General features: G+C 44.3%; 1 protein-coding gene across 14 annotated transcripts in view; it reads right to left on the bottom strand.

Annotated features, from left to right (window-relative positions):
* The window catches only part of HHAT (hedgehog acyltransferase), a 145,984-nt gene that overhangs the window by 106,429 nt on the left and 19,110 nt on the right, over window positions 1–20,445 (bottom strand). For 13 of the 14 annotated variants that reach the window (XM_065679332.1, XM_065679317.1, XM_065679321.1 and 10 more), the window contains exon 9: window positions 6,276–6,311. The exons of the other annotated variant lie outside the window; for it this stretch is intronic. In XM_065679332.1, coding sequence (XP_065535404.1) covers window positions 6,276–6,311 — 36 coding nt within the window. The remainder of the gene's footprint in view (window positions 1–6,275; window positions 6,312–20,445) is intronic. 14 annotated transcript variants of the gene reach the window in all.

The following is a 20,445-nucleotide window of genomic DNA, read 5'->3' as shown; positions in this document are numbered from 1 at the left end:
TTGCTTTTATCAGCAGCAAGAATATGTACTTGAGTTCTCAATGAGCTAACTTTATCACAAACTTTCAATGAAGTCTCTCCAAGCGCTGTCTCCAGCATACCACATCCACATCACTAGACGTACAAAAGACAGTAAGAATCACCTTTTATTCTTCTTAGCTTCTTGGCTAAGGAAGTATTGTTACAGTGGGGCTTTTCTGTCCAAAAAGGAGGTTTACATAATGTACCTTGGAAACAGCCTGCTTCTGTTTCAGTCTGCTTTTGAAGTTTGTTTCACAGCTGGACACCACTGACTGAAAACTCTGTGTTACTGACACTGGCTTTATCTGCACTGTGCCTCAAGAGAACACTGGTCCAAGGGAGCCAAGACTGGTCAATACTTGCTAGAGTCTCGTGTCCTACTACACCTCCCCTGGTTTAAAGGCATAGGATTGGAGGCAGAAAGGAACCAGAGGCAAATTCAAGTACAGCAGTTGCACATATCCCACACACATCTGCACGTGGCAACCTAAGTACCAGCATCATCAAATCCTTCCTCAGGAAGGATCACAGAATCAGCTGGGTTGGAAAAGACTTCAAGCTTACCCAGTCCAACCATTCCTCAGCACTGCCAAGACCACCACTGCCCCATGGCACTGAGGCCTCGTCTCCACGGTGTGTGAGCACTTGCAGGGCCGGTGCCTGCAGCCCTGCCCTGGGCAGCCTGTTCCAATGCCTGAGCACCCTCTGGGGCAAGAATTGTTCCTCAGCTCCATCTAAACCTGCCCTGGGGCAGCTTGAGGCCAGTTCCTCTTGTCCTATCACTTGCTAGGGCATCACTTGTGATGCAGTGTGTCACATCTCTAGCAGTCTTTTACCCTGTATGTTACTTTGATGATCACAGATAGAAATAACCTGCTTGCCTTCACCCATATATGCTGCTGCTTAATTAATACAGCACCTTTGTGCCACCACTGATCTAAGTCAGAAAAACGAGACATAAATTGTTAGAGACATACAGCAGGTTACACTAAAGAGTATTTCTTATTCAGTGGGTGCCCCTAGCCTGCACCTAAAAGTCAAACGTATCTGTTCCAACCAGTCTTCTGGGACTCGCAGGCAAAGCAGTACAAAGATTTGGCAAAAGGAGGTAGGATTAACCTCATTCGGAATAGACCACAGTTTTTATAAGGTGTCTGAAGGCAGGCGCCATTGTGGCCATTTTATGGCAAAAGAGAAAGGTTACATGGGGTAATAGCTTTAAAGTAAAAGGGGAGATTCAGACTAGATAAGGAAGAAGAGTTTTTACAATGAGGGTGCTGAGGCGCAGGCACAGGGTGCCCAGAGAAGCTTTGGCAGCCCCATCCCTGGCAGTGCTCAAGGCCAGGTTGGACAGGGTTTGAAGCAGCCTGGTCTAGTGTGATGTGTCCCTGCTCATGGCAGGGGGTTGAACTAGATGAGCTTTTACAGGTCACTTCACACCCAAACCATTTTCCCATTGTTGTGTGTGCAGTAAGGATGACTGGGTGACCAGGACATCAAGTGAACCAGAAAGACAAACTTCTTGACAGAGCAGAGAAGGAAGGATGCATCCCTGAGGGACTCTACACCCAGTGATCTCAAAGGCAAAAGTGATTATCCAAATACTTCTATCAATCCTGTTCCAAGAAAAATGGAATCTCTAATACTGTGCTGCCTAGCCCAACTCCAGTACATTAAAACATGAATAGTATTTTATGGGCAACCATATTCAACAGAGCAGCAGAGACACCATATAGGATTAGCACTGGTATCTGGCCCCCAAGAGAGGGCAATGCTCTATGCTACATCTCATGTGTAATCCCAACACGGAATCTGTGTGCAACCATTGGAACCAAGAATCACCTCTGATGATTACACATAGCAATGGAGGAGGAATGAAATACAGAGCGAAAGGGACTACTGCATCAGGTATTGACTTTCAAAGACCTGGGTGCACTAGAGAGAATGGGCAATCTCAGAACTGAGTTTGGGGGGGGGGGGGGTTCTGGTTGGTTGAGTTTGGGGGTCATCTTCTTGTTGTGAGATTTTGGGGGATTGAGTGGCTTTGTTTGTAAAAACAAAACTGTGATAACTGCTTGGGGTTTTAAGCAGGGGCACAGATGTCTTCAGCTTGGGGTGGCTTAAATACTGTTGAGCTTTTCAGTGAGTCTACATTTCTCATAGGGGTTACAATTAGACTGCAGCTCCTCACCATCTCAGTAACAAGTTGTGAAGCCTTTTGGGAGCAAATCTCTGCTCTTCTAGAAAAGGTCTGACCTCACAGCAACCGTTCTCAGTTTCTTTCTGAACAGAGTAGAATAACAAGGAAAAAAAACTGACTTTAAAAACCCCAGCTATCAGCTCATTAACATTATTCTGGTATTTTCCTTACCTTCTTCCATGGGTGTACCTTATTCAGAACAATAACCCCTCTTATGCCATGGGACCATACTGCCCTTACCTGGAGGTGTTTCTAGGTAAAAATAAATAGGGGTGGCAACATACACTAAATTTTGATCCCAGAGCTCAGTTATGCCTTGCTTCACCTGAAAAAGCTAGAGAAGGGGATGATTTTCCACTTTTGTATTTGGAGAACCCTTGCACCAGGTAATAAGCTAAACTTAAATAACGTGCAGCTCTAAACAAGCCAAAGTAATTGCGAAGCATGTGGTGAGCTGCAAGCACTGTTAGCAGATGGACACTTCTGGGAGACTCTGGGGGTGCATGGTCCTGCAGCTCTTTTCAAAGCCAGATCTGTACTGAGAAGAGCACAATTCACTCTTCTTCAAAGGCACAGCAGTGCTGACAGCGTGGAGAGTTTTCAAAAGGATCATGCCTCCAGGAACTGCCACTCTTCTCCACTGCCCTGATCAGTATTGCCCTAAAGGAAGCACTCTTTGCCATTAGGACAGTAAATACTCTCATATGCCTGCAATTTTGTTCTCAGCACTGGATGAAATGCCTGGATGAAAGAGCTCCAGTGAGCAAACAGCACTCTCTCTTGCTCTTTCCCCTTTAAACCGCTACCCTAAAGACTATTTTCATGCATTTTGAAATCTGAAAATCCACCCACTGCTCCACTCTGAGATCACTGAGATTTAGGAGAAATGGTTGTTCTTCCTGTAGTCACAACGAAGAAAAAAATATCACTTTTTGTATAGTACATGTGTGATTTAAATAACACCGATGAATACATTTGCTGATCCTAAAAGTAGTACAAAATACTTTCTTTTCTATCATTGTCTGAAAACAATGGGCAAATGACCTTCCAAGAATGGTAGTACCTTTTTAATGGGTAATATTAAACTCCAGGCTTCACCACAAAATTACTGATCTTTCCCCCATGGATTTCCAGAATCCCTGCTTCAAACACTACAGTGCAGCTAACAAAGGCCCAGACCCTGCCATACTCTACTGCACTTTAATTTCACAAATAGTAGTTCCATGACGCCAGCACAATTTCAGCATGCAAGTAAAGTGATTAGGAGTCTAGTCCCACAGCCCAGTTCAGCCCAAGCCAGTAACCACCACTTCAGTATATCTACAACTTCTAATAATACATTTAAAAAGATGGGATTTTTATACCTGAGTGTCCTGGTTTTGAGCAGCAGCAGTCATTTTTCTCCTTCTTAGGAGCTAGTACAGTGCTGTGTTTTGATCTTTTGGCCTTGGAACAGTGGTGATAACGCCGATGTTTTCAGTTGCTGCTCGAATGTTTGGTCTGGCCAAGGACTTTCTGAGCCTCATGCTCTGCCAGGGAGGAGGGGAGGCGGGGAGGAAGCGGAGACAGGACACCTGACCCAAACTAGCCAAAGAGGTATTCCATACCACAGCACGTCATGCCCAGGATGTAACTTGGAGGGACCCCGGAAGGGTTGGAGGAGGTATCGGTCGGTGCAGGGTTGGAGGAGGTATCGGTCGGTGCTCGGCTGGGGGGAGTGGGGCGAGTTATTGGTTGGCTGGTGTTGAGGTGTTGTATTCTTTCCTCTTGTTATTTCCTTTATCGTTATTATTATTGGTGGTAGCAGTAGTGATCTATGTTATACCTTAGTTACTAAACTGTTCTTATCTCAACCCGTGGGAGTTGCATTCTTTTTGATTCTCCTCTCCGTCCCTCCAGAAGCAGGGGGAGGGCAAGAAAGGGGGAGTGAGTGGACGAGGTTTGTGGTTGGGTTTAAACCACGACACTGAGCTATCTTAAAAACTGTATCAGAAGCATAGTTCAAGCCACAGCTAGATGGATAGACAGGAATGATTTAATATTTGTTTTTTGCTAACAACACAGAAACCATGGAGCTGTCATTCCCTGTCATATTTGTGTTACGCTTCACTTGGGCAAGCCATTGCCTGTGTGTGCCAGGCTACGTACAGCCCTAGTCCCTTCCAGCAGCACTTCAATAAGTAATTAGGCACAGACTGTCCTTTTAGCAGAGTTTTAACTGTGCTTTTAGTTTCGTTGGCCTCACACTGTGTATCTGAAAGCATCAGACTGGGCTCCCCTTTGCTGCAGGGCGCTGTCCTTGTATTTAAAACAATATAGGATCCCTTGAACAGTTCAGATCTCAATTTGTACATTTTCAACACTTCCCGCAACTCTGCTTTGTTAGGGTTTGGGGTTTTCTTACCCACACACACACTGTTTGCATTTCACACATAGAAAACCAAGCTGTAAAGAAGTCGATTTATGACAGACACCGTATGAACACAGGAGAAGATCTGCAGGTTCTCAGGAGCAGAGATTGCCTCAACTGGCAAAACCAAAGGCAGTAACTTTTGAAAGGTCACATGGCAGACCAACAGCAGAGATAACACCAACTCCCCTGTTTCCTAGTCCAAAAGTCATCTACTAAACAAGGAAAACAACGTTTTTTTTAGTTACGGAAACCCAAGCAAAACTCATACTGCTATAACAGAAGGGAACAGTATTTCCTCCTTCGCAGCACACTTACAGAGAAAGTATCTGTTGGCTCCCCAAGTTGCTAACAGGGGTGACAGACTGAGAATGAAGTCCTTAAAGCTAGGATTAGAACACCACACCGCAGAGAACCCACAGCTGGCTTGTCAAGAGTCAACTCATTCAGACTCAATGGCTATTTGTGATCCAAGGATTGCACAAGCATACAGCTCCAATACTGTATCTCCACAGAATGTAAAACAATGCAGCAACAAAGAATAATATCTTATTCCATTCTTTGTATGAAGCAAGTGAAAGCATGTTTTCTGGCAGAAGGGTTCTGAAACATTAGAAAATGCTTCAGAGGAGCAACAAACCTGTTAGAGCTCTGGAGTCTGTGAATCAGTACCAGACCTTCTGCATTAAGGCCACAAGGACTCAATGAGTGTGAAGGCTTACAGAGTCTTTTTAAGTAGCCTGAAATAATGAGTTCAGTAGCAAGGGCAAATTAAGGAAAACCTACCATCACCTGATGCTTACAGCAGGCCCCAAACAGCATGCTCTGGCACACATACTGAGTTCATTCTTCCAAGGCGAAGAAAGCTCTTCACAGATGGATATTGCAACATTTTAGTGGGATGAAACAACCAATAGAGTGAATTCTCTAAGGGCCCGAAGACAAACTTCACCTTTCACACTTCTTTGTAAAGATCAGTAGACAGTGATAGACATGTTATTAAAAATTAATGCAAACCCATTCTTAGTGATCAGCCATGACTTTGCTCACACAAAAGAACTCCAAACAGCAAACCCAGTTCCTCAGTGTAGCATTCAAATGCATTAACCTCCCTCTTCTTGTTGAAGTGTCCTGCTTTAATCACTGCATTCCTCTAAATGTCAGCAAACAAAACATGCAACAATTATTCCACCTTCCTTATTCATTTTCAGAACACAGTGTATCAAATCAATTAGGTTTTCTACGGAGGAGAATGCTATGCTCCATAGTGACATTTTTCTACACAATTTAAGTCCTTGTTGGAAAGTAGAAAGTGCTTGAGTTACCAGTGGAAAACACTTGAATGGTTTTCTTCAGTACAAGAATAAACAAGATTTCCTCAGGAGCGAGTGGAACACTGGCACTGAAAATTCCTAAATCGAGGTTCTCCTGGAGGACACCTGAAGAGGTTCCTTAGAGAGTGACACTGGATAGACAGCCAAGCCAAAGAGTCAAAGTTTCTCAAACTAATACGTAAATGGAAGACAAAATAGGATCTTGCTCTGGAAAATACCAAATAGCATGAGCTTAACATGGCCACCTGTATTCACAACAATAGAAATGCTTTTTAATGTGGAATTCCAAGTCTAAAAAAGTACTGGCTTACCTGACCAGAAAGCGATGGAGCCCAACATCAAAGCTTCTGTAAGAAAAGAATCGCCATATTTTAATTACAAAAAACTATTACTACTGTACATACAAAGTATTTCAAACCAATCAACAATGCTAAACATAAAATTACCAGAATTGATAAAAACACAAGCAGAATTGAAATATAAAATTTCTTTTCTGTAATGGCAAGGATGCTGGACTCTCCATCAGGGACTGTAGTGACAGAACAAGGGGTGATGGGCTCAAACTGGAACAGGGCAAGTTCAAGTTAGATCTAAGGCAGAAGCTCTTCCCTGTGAGGGTGCTGAGGCGCTGGCACAGGGTGCCCAGAGAAGCTGTGGCTGCCCCATCCCTGGCAGTGCTCAAGGCCAGGTTGGACACAGGGGCTTGGAGCAAGCTGCTCCAGTGGAAGGGGTCCCTGCCAGTGGCAGGGGTTTGGAACTGGATGAGCTTTAAGGTCCTTTCCAAACACTCTGATTTCTGCCACACGCAGGTAGACCCTCTCTGCAAAATTACTGTGGAATCCTTTCTTTGCCCATTTCTGCTCTGAACTGCACTAAAATGGAAGGGATTGCTGTGAATTCTCTCCATGATACAGAATAACCAAGGAACCCCATTACTTCTCTTTCAGATACACAGAATATACTTGGGCCTTGCAAATGTGTTCCGCTCAGATCTGGTGAGGAAAATCACTTTGGGAGTTTTTAACAGCAAGTACAAGGTAGATCACACTAAATTACACGAAGCATGCCTGAAAACCTCATCACTAACAAGGTACATGGGCAGATAGCATCAGTGTTTCTTTCCGTTTCCTACTCCCTCCATCGCTCAGCCAGCTCAGGAGAATCAAGGTCATGAACAATGTACCAGCAAATCCGTGATACCAGAGGAAGGTAGGTGCTGATTTGAGACATTTACTTAAGAGCTGAAGTATCTGCTGGTTTTATGGGACTATCAATATCATCCCAGATTAACTGTGCGCATAATGGCATAGCCGGTGAATGCAAATGGCTCATTTCCAGTGCTGGACCTGCTCTGAAATGGCCTTACATTCTGCACACAGAAAACATTTGGGCATATACTAAGCTCTTGAGTATCCTGATGCAAAAAAAAACCAAAAAAGCCTAACTGGTCATTTGAGTACAACAAGGTTTTATTTTAACAGTATTGCTTGCAGTGTGCTGCCTTCTACCTGAAGCAGCAAGAGAAGTCAGCAGACAGTTAATGGCATCCTGGTAACGGCTGATAGGCAATGAACTATAGAAGTGGTAGGAGTTAACAGGGAGGGGAAGTCCTCTGGTTCACCAAGGTGGAGAGGAGTAACTGGCTTGCTTAAAGGCTGCCTTGCAACAGCAAAAAATATTAATTAAATCTGTATATTCACATTCCTTTCCTAAAATCACTTCCATTTTACATTATTGTTATATTACTGTGCAATTACAGTGCATGAAGTGCATTCAGTTATCTTTCTACATTCCCCCTGCCTGGACACACACTTTAATTTGCTCCTCCCTCTTCACTAAAATACTCAAACTTGACCAGGGCAAGTTCAGGTTAGATCTAAGGCAGAAGCTCTTCCCTGTGAGGGTGCTGAGGCGCTGGCACAGGGTGCCCAGAGAAGCTGTGGCTGCCCCATCCCTGGCAGTGCTCAAGGCCAGGTTGGACACAGGGGCTTGGAGCAAGCTGCTCCAGTGGAAGGTGTCCCTGCCTGTGGCAGGGGTTGGAGCTGGATGAGCTTTAAGCTCCCTTCCAACCCAAACCAGTCTGGGATTCAATGATTCCGTGTTGTACATACAGTCTTCTGTACCAGAGCTGCCCACAGTCTGCATTTATAGCTCTGAACATCTTTGCTCCCTAGGATCAAGCACTTCAGGATGTTTGTTCTGGGATGGGGGAGAAGAAGAAACTTCAGTTTCAGGGAACAGCTGCATGATGAACAAACACCTTATACATCTTCAGCCAAGCTCACCTTTCCAAGTTATCCCATCTATCCTTTATGGCAATGACCCAATCTGCTACTGTCTCTGAAGGGACACAACAGCTGAACTTCTCGTGGACAAGGATGCAGAGTATTAAAATTTCACCACTCCTGACACTGAACCAAAAGCCAAAGGACTTGGCTTACATCAAGCATGGAAACTGGTCCTGCTAACTTGAGGTGATCAGAGCTGAAGGAGGCTGGGGCAGACAAAGCTGAGGAAGAGTGAGTTCAGACAGAGAGGGAAAATGAGACAGTTTGCTGTGGACATACATGCCATCTCTCAGTTTTCACTCTTTCCAAAACATAATGCATTTTCTATTAAAAAAACAGATTTATAAGTCTATTGCATATAGGCTTCAGGTATTAAAATATTTCCATAAATATTCAATCAGTATTAAAAATGATCATGCATAGAACCAACTTATTAAATATAAGAAGGAAAAAAATCAGAGCCTCACTGGGTATAACTTAGCATAGACAGATAGGCTCCATCATTCCCCAGTTAGTGTTGATACATTTCAACTGATCCTAAATTCTCCACAGCGTAAGCTGTCAGTAAAAGATGGAACTACACTATGACCCACAAAATTAGGAGAACATATGGCAGCATCAGTGTGCACTTAGATCTTAAAGACACCTCAGGACAGTATCATTGATCAGTTCCAAAAGCAAGAACAAGGCTGAACAATTTCAAACTGTAAATGGGAGACACAGCTGCTTAAGGCTACTGATACTGGGTACATACACTTTTAAGCATATAGGATAATGAACAGAGACACTGAGCAAGGCAACAAACAGTGAAAAGCTAGGATTATGGGAGGCTGGTTTTGACAAAAAGCCACCACTGCCACTTGCAACCATTCTGCTTATTCATATTTAAATACAGACTGCATGCAAGGCTACAGGGGAAGTGAAAATACAGTGAAGTAGCAATGGAAACAGATGTGGTAGATTTAGCTAGTCCCTCCATTCTCAGATAGAAAAGTTAACACGGGGTAAAGAGGGTATGTATAGCACTGTTCACACTGCAACTTGGGGCTAGAAGAAGCAACTTCATTAGAAGAAAATAAAAGAATAAGTAATCAGACTGCAACCCTAACTATTCTACAATTCTATATTAAAAACTTCAGTGAACCCTTCAACATCACAGGAATCTCCCTATCAGGCAATGACAAGACCCCCGCCACAATTACCTCAGAATTACACCTGCTAAACGCACATGATTACCTACTGCTATAAAGCACACCCACATTTACTTGATATTTGGTATGAACTTCACACAGCTTGTTCAACCCTGTGCCCCTCTGCAAAATCCAGGATCCACCTGATAGCCCTTGCACTTTAGGGTTCCTTGCTTAAGGCACCCTAAAGTGCCTTAAAGCTCCACAAATGCATTTTGAAATCCTACAATGAGCACAATTTTCTGAAATAAAGGTTTTAATTCCAATCTAAAATAAGAAGGGAAAGGAGATCCGGTTTATCAAAGTAGTAACGGTAGTCTTTAAACAGGGCATAATCTTGACTAGTCAGTGGAACAATAAAGGGGAGATACACTTAACCTCCATTTCATAATCATGTTACTCATTGCAGGCAATTTGATCGCTATTTTATACAAATGTCTTTAATTCTGTTCCTCTGAAGGGCAGTTTTGAATCACAGTTCCGCACGCAGCTTTAATGCCTTTGGTAAGCACGGAGGTTTTAGTTTGACACATTTCAGCAAAAGATTACACATATAATCCTTCCTAATCAAATTTATCTTTTCCCAGTACATCAACTAGAAATTGGTGTCCAAAAATATACACAGACTAAACCAACAAGGACTTTCGCCAAAATACAACCTTTGAAATCCTTGCCCGCAAGCATACATCTGTCTCCTCAAGGTACATATTCAAAATTACTTCAGACACGCAGTTTCTGCTTTGAAAGCTAAATGCATAATGCAACAACCTGCCTCCAAGTCTGCATTCAGCCCAAAGCTGGGGGGGAAAGTCCTCTTTTACAGAAAAGATATGAAAGGGCTGAAACATGCTGGTATGAACCACAGTCAGTAGCAATTGCACATGCATTGAATGTGTAATCCTGATGATTCCCAGGAAAAACAGAGTACAAAGCCCCTCCTTTTGTCCCCAGGATGCAAAAAGGCAGTTATATACATCTGAAAGCCAAATGAGCAAAAGTGGTGGAAGCTCCTGTTCATGCAATCAGGGTATCAGAGTACCCAATCATCTGTTTCCCCCTTGTGTAATGGATACTTTGGACTTGCTCTGAGATTTCCATCTGTCCAATTTCCTTATAGCTGGACCTTACTATGAAATCCTATGCCCACCACATGCTAGCTAAAGAGTGGTGTAGCACATGGTTCTCCAACTCTAGCTGCCTAGTGAAGGCTGGCAAATAAACATATAAATCAGGGCCAAACACTAGTCAGGACCTTCTCCTAGGAGCTGGTTCACACTTTCCTGGCCACATGCCCTGAGCGCAGCAGACAGGGTGCCTCCCACTGGAGCTACAGATTGACATGCAGTGACAGACTCTTGTTTCCTGAGTGTCACCAACCAAATGCCCACACTGATCCACACTCTTTATAAGCATGCATTGTCTGATGGATTGCTTATGGTCCTGCTTTCCACAAAGCTGTGCTTTCCATAAAAGAGCACTGTGTACAGTTCTGGCGTCCCTAGCGTAAGAAGGACACGGAGCTGCTGGAGCCATGGTCCAGAGGAGGCCATGAGGATGATGATCAGGGACTGGAGCACCTCATGTTTGAAGACAGGCTGAGAACATTGGGGCTGTTCATGACCATTCTGAAAAGCGGATCATGGCATGGTTCTAACCTGGGGCAATTCCTGCAGGGGCATAGATCTAGGTAGACAGATTGCCATTTGTAAAGAGTTCAAAACCAGTAACCTAGATGGAGACATGAGAATGTGATATTGTGTGCCCAGAGAACACACTGCATTGTAGACAGAAATATTCCAGACACCTTAAGAACAGTCGTATTGCTGCTAGAACATAAAGACTTCTGAATGCAAAAAGGAACGGTGTAATTTACACATTACAGGAAAACCAGTTCAAGCAACAGCACTACCTCACACTTCACTGGAGCAAACAATATACTAATAGCACTTAAACCTCTTCAAATCAGTTAGACTATCTGCCATTTATTGTGGTGATGGAATCCAACTAGTGGGTTATTTATTGCAGCTTCGCTACTTTCTACCCTGTGGGGATCCACCATCCCTTAAAAGAAGCACTGTAGTTGCTGCAATGTTCCAACAATGGCTCTCGGGCCTCGCTTTTACAAATGCGGCTAAACTTGATACTGGAAATCCTAACTCATTCACACATCCTCAGAGTAGCCCGTCCTATTTAACCTTAGAACAGTGCCTGCAAGACCAGCACTTTCATTAGCAGTCTCTGCAAATTAATCTGGCATTTTGCTGGTGAGCTGCTGGACTGAGAGTCTCTCCCGCACCAGAACATTCTGCACTGGAGACTGAGAGGTTATTGAATGACACCTGCTTTCACTGACACAGTGCTCTTCACTGCTTCCTTATCCCTCTCTTTCATGCACTGTCTCACAGCGGGGTGCCCAAAAGCCTGCGTAAACAAGAGAATTCCCCTGGCAGACACCCCAGCACCTCAGGGTTCTATGCTACTTTTCTGGATCCTCCTATATCCGCTCATCTTTCTTCCTATCCTGCCTGTGGCAGCCTCCCTGGCTGGTAATCCCTCAAAGATGAAAGCTTCCAAATCACAAGTAATCACAAGTGTGCAACATAAATCTATAACGTGTTTTAGTGTCTTGTCTGAAGAGTAAGATTACTATAGGGAAAGCAGATAGCAAAGTCTATATGCAGGTTTTCTAAGTGCTATTATTTAATGTCTCAATGAACCATAAAACTTGCTAAAGCAAATCCCATAGAGGGCCATGCCTACCAAGTACAGTAAGCATTTTTCAAGTAGCGACTGCTACCAATTGATTCATTATCATATTCATTATTAAAGAATTGGGAGAGCCATCCATATTTCTAGAAGACAGTGTTGATAGTTTATAGCTTCCATTGATTCAGACATCCTGCTTTCTGCAAGTCTGCTTGAAACCTACACCTTCACTGTCTCTTCAGTGACTATCAGCACCCTTCTTCAACAGGATCACTGCCACCACAGTAGCTACACTATCTAGAAAGCAGATGCACAACTTAAAATAGAAAAGCAACAATTAAACTGTCACAGAAGATATTTTACAGTAGAAATAAATACAGCAAGCAAACTGAAAACATTCATGTGAAGAGCCCAGACTGTTTAGTGTTGTTAGATATAAAAATGAAGACGGGAGAATGCATGATGAAAAGGGAGATCCAGTCCACCAACACAGCAACTTGTTTGGATTTATCCATTACCCACGCTATGGAACACACTTTTGGACACTAAGCCTTGAAAGTTACATTGCAACATTTCCTGGGGACTCTTGCCACATACAAGCCTGTTCTTGGAACTCTCATTTTTCACTTCAGCCTTCCAAATTCATGTAAGAACCTTGGTGAATTCCACCCACATCCAGATTTTACAGTCTGCCCACTGACATGGTATTGGAATCAGGAACAAATACACATATATGGAGCTCTTTTGGCATTCCTTCAAGATAAACACTAACAAATCCCATCATTTTCTAGGCAAAAACAAAAACATCTCCATTCTTACCATGCAACATACAGTGATGCAAACTCTGGCTCATCCCAATGAGAAAAATCATGGTTAAATGAATTCAATGGGCTTTTTAACATCAAGATCTTAAGAACCTGCTTAAGCCTAGACCTCAAGTTTTAATGGACTGTCCTTTGTTTACAAGATTTGGTTTTACGTTTGAACCATCTGCGAAGCAGCAAACTCGTAGTAGCAGCTTGCTATTATCTCAAGGTAAAAATACAGCTACAAGTAAAAAAGATAAATCTATGCTATTTGAAAGAAAAATATGAAACTGTCAAATACTTTTATATCACCTCTTTGACAAGCAATTTCTTGTTACAGCAATAATAAGCAGAACTTGTATATACATGAAGAGATCTATCATATTCTCTGACACTTAAGGACATACTAAAATTTTAGCACTTCCCTCTTAGATAAAAATAGTGGAATTTCTGTTCTGGTCTTTCCTGGAATGATTCAAAAGTACCAAGTGCCTTTTGGTTTCCTCCATTAGCAGAACAACCAAAGCTGCTATGCGTTCAGCCTGTGCTGTAAAGCTCCTCAGCACCCATACAGCTGATGCATAAACACTGACCTTACTTACAAAGCACTCTTTTTGTAAAGTACAGGATTACTTCAAGGTTGATCAGAGCAAACCCTAAACCTTTTACTTGCTAAATAACTGCTGCATAGCATCACAGGGAGAAGCTAAGGCTTCCCTTACTCATGAGAATGGTGGAAATCCATAATGAAATCCTGACCCAGCCAAAAACCCTGATTTCAGTGGAAGCAGAAATACCTGGACTGACCGTGGACAGCCTGCATAATGAAGGATACAGTCCAACTCTGGTATACAGTTTGTTAGAGAGACCTTCAACTCCAAGCACAAAATATCAGTAAGTCCCAAAGCTTCATCTGTGGAGTTTCAGTTATTAGCTGGGAGCTCAGGCTGGAGACCTGCATGGCAAAAATAGTCTGCAGTAAGATAGCCGCAAGGAGAAAGTTCTTCTGTGGACCACATAAAAAGACTTCACAAACTGCTAGTGGCCTCCAGCCTACAAACTGGATCCATGCTCTAGTATCTTTTGTGGTTTCATTTCAATTTAAACACACAATTCATATTATATCAGAAAGCCTGAGGGGAGCTTTAATGATTCTAGGCAGTCACTCCCCCCCCACCCCACAATCTCTCAGCCAGAGAGACAAGCAGAACTTTAAGCAGGCATCAGTCGTTGCCAGTGTTAATAGTAGACACAGGTCTGCCTATTTAGGAGGCTTTAAGACAAAACTAACTCTGTTTCTCACATACCCACCACACTGGATCTTGGTGATACAGTTCAGCAGACACTTTTTAAGACAGAGCAAATCTCATTTGTAGTCTGTTAATCTCTCCTAGAACCCTTCAGAAGTATTACTTTAATTGTATACCTTCCCTGATTCTTCAAACGCCTGTGGTAGCTCATGGAGAGCTGATGAAACCTGATGCCCATTAGTGGCAAACTCCCATAGGGTAAGTTCTCCTTCAGTCTTCTTCGAGTAAGATTCTTGCAGCGCAGTATGACTGCCCAATTACTGTAAGATCCCTATCCTTACTGCAAAGAGAACAAGGGAGTTTATTAACAGCCATTACTCATTTTCTACAGTGGTTGTAAGCAGGCAGAGTGCTGTTTGCCAAATGGGAGCAGCAGTTACAGTTTCTATCTATGCAGAGCTCATGTCGAATGCTGTGAAGAGTGGGCTTCATGGGTGATCAGCAGTAGGTGGGCTTAGCTTGTGTGTTAAAAAAGCCCAGCAATTGCAAATTATGGTAACAAAGCAGTCGCTACACAAATAAATTCCCAATGATTATGCAATTGAGACCCAAGAAGGATTAGGGTGCTTCATTATTGCCTCATTTTATACTCCAAAGAGTGTACTGAAGAGATTTAAGGAGCCTTTTAAAGCTTTAATCTGACCAGCAAATTGAGCTGTACAGTAGGTAAGAACTGTAGCATACACTGATTTGGCTGATGTCAAAAGCAGTTAAATCTTTTGTCTCTATCAATGAGAAAATGACTAACCAGTCCAGAACTACAGTGGCTGTCATATATTCAGGTGACATGTTAGCTACAAATAATGTGTCACACATCAATGCTCAATTTTAAGCATCACAATAGTTAAGAAAAAAATACAACAAGGAAATCAGGGAAAGTGTTATTTTTCAACTTGGAAACAAGTATTCCACTACTCAAAAAAGCCATGCACTAATTCCACAATTAAATGCCCAGCTTTTAGGCAAGGAGCTTAAGTATTCTCACACTGGCAAGCAGGCGTAACATTTAAACAGGGGTTGTAGATGGCAAGGACATATAGCTAGACCTGTCTTAATTCAGCCCTTGTCCTTACATACCAAGAGATGGAAATAAAGATACCTTTCCTTTCTGAGACTCTCACCCAGGGTCTTCAAAGACCACTTAACAAGCTTCTCAAGAATAAAAACTAATATCCTTTCAATTTTTCAAAGTACATAATCCACAAATATATGTAAAAACACAAGTTTTACTTGACAAAACTGTTCTTAAGCATGTAATTTTTACTACTGATTAGGGACCTGATACAGTGTTCTTGTCCAGACAGGACACAGGTCAGATCTTACAGTTTCAGGAAGCTAAACTTTGCAAGAGAAGGCTTAACATGGCTCATGGGCATTGATGTATTTGGACTTCTGCATGCTCTAGCAATTCTGATTTCTTCTGTTATTAAGATTTCAGTACTATTTCCCCTTACTCTTGAACACGAGGCTATTTCAACACTGGATGTAATTCTATTTCATTCAGCTACCATTTTAGAACTGGGCTTGTTGGTTTTTTTTTGGATTTAAGACATCACCTACAAATACAGGGTGGGGGGAAAGTGCCTTTGGAGCTTTTGATTTTTAAATAGAAATGTTGCAGCATTAACATTTTCTAAGATTAAAACCAGTGAGAAGCTAGACCATTAAAAGACATTTTTGTTTTACCTGATACACTGTTTGAAACACACTGGACAATTGTTTCTTTGAAAATGAAGGCTGAAAATACACCAGACGCAACACTTAGTCTCCAGAGGAAAGGAAAACATGCATAAGCCTGTCTTTCCTTCCTTTCCTTGTCTCTCAGTTCCAGCTGCTGGGCAAGTCCCACCGGAGGCATGGAGTAGAAGGCTTTCAAAAACACAGTATCTAGAACTATAGGACAGATACAAGACAAATCACCTCAAAATACCTGATCCTGTTGAAACCGACTGCTAGACCATTTATAGCACCTGAAAATGAGATTCTCTGTTCATTGCACAGGAAGGCTTGGCCCAGCATCTTTGCTCTGATCCCAGACAGCATCACCTCTCCAGGCACAGGACCACAGTGAAGGTCCTCCTATAACTGTTGCTACCGTTACAACCCCTTCCACAGCCAGGTGAGCAGCAGGTCTGAGCCACAGATTTGGATGTGCCATTCGAATTTCTACCAGGCTCTGGCTGGTTTTGCACCCAACCCCTTCTTCACGCTGCCATGGAGATGTTGATTTCCTTTTCACTGCCTGCTCCTTTCTATGTGCTAATTTCTCGAGGACTTGTAACTAAACTGACTCCTGAGGATACCTGCCATGGGAAGAAGTTTATGACCCATCATTTAGCATCCTTCACTCTTCCCCTGCAATCACCTCCAAACGACAGGTTGCGTGACAGCAATTTGCTATTATTACTAGCATATAATCAGGGAACTAAACTCACAGGAAGGAGAAATTTAGAGAGAAAATCTGCTCTCCCGAATTTCAGATCATCCATCAACTAAAGCAGATACACCACAGCAAAAGAGCACCACGATACTCAAACAGAATGCAAGAGCCTTCTACAGCAGTTTAAGAGAAGAACCCCTGAACTTGGAAAGGCACCTTCTCCTGAGCCCAGAGGCAGGGATGCCATCCTGCCTGGACATGGCAGTTGCATGGTTACAGCTGGACAGAGTCCATGTTAACTTGGGCTATTGGGAACTTAAGGAGGCAAGATTCCCAAATCAAGCACCGACACAAACACTATTTCTGATCCTGGATTTCCTTCATGATCTCTTACAACATAAAGCCTTTCAGCAGCTTACTCATCTTGATGTATTTAATAACTCCCTAAATTACTTATTCCAATGCAAAAATCAGAATCCCAAAGCAGCAAAATACGTGATAAACTAGGCTGAGACCACACGGAGCACAGGTGTCAATGAACTTAAATAATTACTTTTTTCCCCTACAGATCAGAAAATCCATTTTCCTTGTTGAAAAATCTGTTCCACTCCTGACCACAAACTAAGAATAGGCAATTAGATGCAAATAGCACCGAGCGTTTAAGGCAGAAATAACTGATGGTAAGGTTTTGCTGCTATTCCTCATTCTAACGTTACTCCGTGTGGTCACACTGATCTCTTGTGCTCACACTCACACATAACATCAGGATCAGATTGTCTTTTCCTAGGAAGAACCTGGAAGGAAAGGAAAATGCCTTGTATGGTCCTTTCTGACAGACACAAGGAACTGTTTCCAGAGGGGGGGAGGTTTCAAGAACAACAGAGAAGGTAGACAAAAAGGAGGAGGATGAGGAAGGAACAGAGGCAGATGAGACTGTATTTTTATGGCATGGTTAGGGTCAGGAATGCGATTAGCCCAAGGCAAAATCTGAATCCATAATTTGAACCAATTCACTGAGACCTTGCATAGAGACCACTTTTCTCAGAGAATGGAAGCAGCACTTTTGCAATAACGAGGCAGGTAAACCAGGAATCAGCGAATCGCAGAACCCACTGGGTTGGAAAAGACCTTTATGATCACGAAGGCCATCCATTACCCCAGCACTGCCAAGGCCACCACTGACCCATGGCACTGAGGGCGAGCTGATCTCCCCTCAAGACCTCCCCTCATGGCTGCCCCTCTCCATCTCCACTCACAGCCACCCCTCATCTTCCCCCCATAGTGGCCCACATTCTACAGCTGCTGCCCCTCACTCCTCATGGCCGCCCCTCATCTCCCCTCAAGAGCTCTCCTCATGGCCACCGCTCACACCCCACAGCTGCCCCTGCTCTCTCCTCACAATGTCTCCTCTTTCCTCATGGCCACCCTTCATCTCCCCTCAAGGGCTTCCCTCATGGCCACCGCTCACACCCCATACCTGCCACTGCTCTCACTTCCCGATCTCCCCTCACAACTGCCCCTCACTCCTCATGGCCTCTCCTCATCTCCCCTCAAGAGCTCTCCTCATGGCCACCGCTCACACCCCACAGCTGCCCCTGCTCTCCCCTCACAACTGCCCCTCACTCCTCATGGCCTCTCCTCATATCCCCTCAAGAGCTCTCCTCATGGCCACCGCTCACACCCCACAGCTGCCCCTGCTCTCCCCGCACAACTGCCCCTCATTCCTCATGGCCACCCTTCATCTCCCCTCAAGGGCTCCCCTCATGGCCACCGCTCACACCCCATACCTGCTCCTGCTCTCACTTCTCCATCTCCCCTCACAACTGCCCCTCACTCCTCATGGCCTCTCCTCATCTCCCCTCAAGGGCTCCCCTCATGGCCACTACTCACCCCTATACCTGCCCCTGCTCTCCCCTTACACCTCATGGCCGCTCCTCATCTCCCCTCAAGGGCTCCCCTCATGGCCACCACTCACCCCCCATACCTGCTCCTGCTCTCACTTCTCCATCTCCCCTCACAACTGCCCCTCACTCCTCATCTCCCCTCATGGCCACTGCTCACCCCTGCTCTCCCCTCACACCTCCCGGCCACCCCTCATCTCCCCTCATCATCTCCACTCCCATCTCACGGTCAGCCCTCCTCTTCCCTCATGACTGCACCTCTCTCCCCTCACGGCCACCTCTCCTCTCCCCTCATGGCCGTCCCCCTCCTGCCCCCTCACCCCTCATGGCCGCCCCTCTCTCCCCCACCTCAAGCTGCAGTTGCTGTCAGACCATAGCCCACACCAGGTTTTTTACACCACCAGAACTTAACGAACTCAATAACATGAATAAACTTACACTGCACTCATTTAAAGTGTGTCTGTACGCGCAACATACAGCCCCCCAGCCCCCCCTTTAACAGGTAAGAAAATGGGATCGTTGACTGATGTCAGATTCCTGTCTGGTCAAGAACTGGGGTGCTAAATCGGAGGGGGAATGTAGAACTTACAGCAGGGGAGTTGGAAACAGCCAGATCTTCTCCATCATTGTACTATTTCCTTTCTATCCGGCAGCACTTCTGCAACTCCATTTCCTTTATTCTGGATGAAACTCCGATCCCTGCGAAATCTACTTTTCAACTACTACTTCTTACTGCCTTCCTGAAGGACCTCTGCCCCTGCTGAGGCTAACCTATATGAAACACACAAAGGTTTAGCCCAATTTGTCCCCAGCACACTTGCCTCCAAATTATTCTGCGATAATCCATCAGGAATGCCCATGAGGATGCTCAGGGGCTGCAGCACCTCCCCTGTGGAGCCAGGCTGAGAACATTGGGGCTGTTCAGCCTGGAGCAGAGAAGCTGCGTGGAGACCTCAGAGCAGCTTCCAGTGTCTGAAGGGGGCTGCAAGGATGCTGGAGAGGGGACTCTTCATCAGGGACTGCAGCGACAGGACAAGGGGTGACGGGTTCAAACTGAAACAGGGCAAGTTCAGGTTAGATCTAAGGCAGAAGCTCTTCCCTGTGAGGGTGCTGAGGCGCTGGCACAGGGTGCCCAGAGAAGCTGTGGCTGCCCCATCCCTGGCAGTGCTCAGGGCCAGGTTGGACACAGGGGCTTGGAGCAAGCTGCTCCAGTGGAAGGGGTCCCTGCCCGTGGCAGGGGTTGGAACTGGGTGAGCTTTAAGGTCCCTTCCAACCCAAACCAGTCTGGGATTCTATAAGATACTTGGGAATGTACGAATGTTAAGGTGGAAGGGCAAGAAGGAGCTGTGCTCCTGCACATTCCCTATCAGTCTATGACCAGAGATAACCAGTTTCTTACACCATGCTGCTCCCATAGCATATCAAAACACATCCAACCAGTGTGTCCAACATCTCTGCAGGAGAGCAACACTGTACAGACACCTAAAAATGGAAGCATGATTCCCCCCCCCACCACCATGAACAGCAACTGTGCTAAATGTTGTCCTACTGCGTGAACTGACAAGTTTCTTTGTGGAATGCATTGCCAAAGTCATTTAGCACTATGTCCTAACTGATACAGGATTTAGTTAGCTGCTAGCAATTGTTTCAGTACTTCCCACACCTTTACTCTTAACACCAGGATATTTTTCCATATTGAAATAACTCACAAGTGTCAGCAGGAGCAGAACTTTTTCCAGCTGCACTACACAGCTCGAGCTCCCTGCACACACACCCGATAAGTTGTACGCCAGACATCAGCCTTGACTAATTCTTTAGAAGCACTTACAAGCCCCCAACACCACTGGTTGTTCTCACATGATTGCATTACCTTGCTTTTAGCCTCAGTAACAACACCCAA

The sequence above is a fragment of the Lathamus discolor genome, chromosome 5 (genome assembly GCF_037157495.1).
Source record: "Lathamus discolor isolate bLatDis1 chromosome 5, bLatDis1.hap1, whole genome shotgun sequence".
In the NCBI taxonomy this organism is placed as follows: Eukaryota; Metazoa; Chordata; class Aves; order Psittaciformes; family Psittacidae; genus Lathamus; species Lathamus discolor.
The sequence above is the reverse complement of the archived record's forward strand: the minus strand, read 5'-3'. Positions and strand labels throughout refer to the sequence as shown.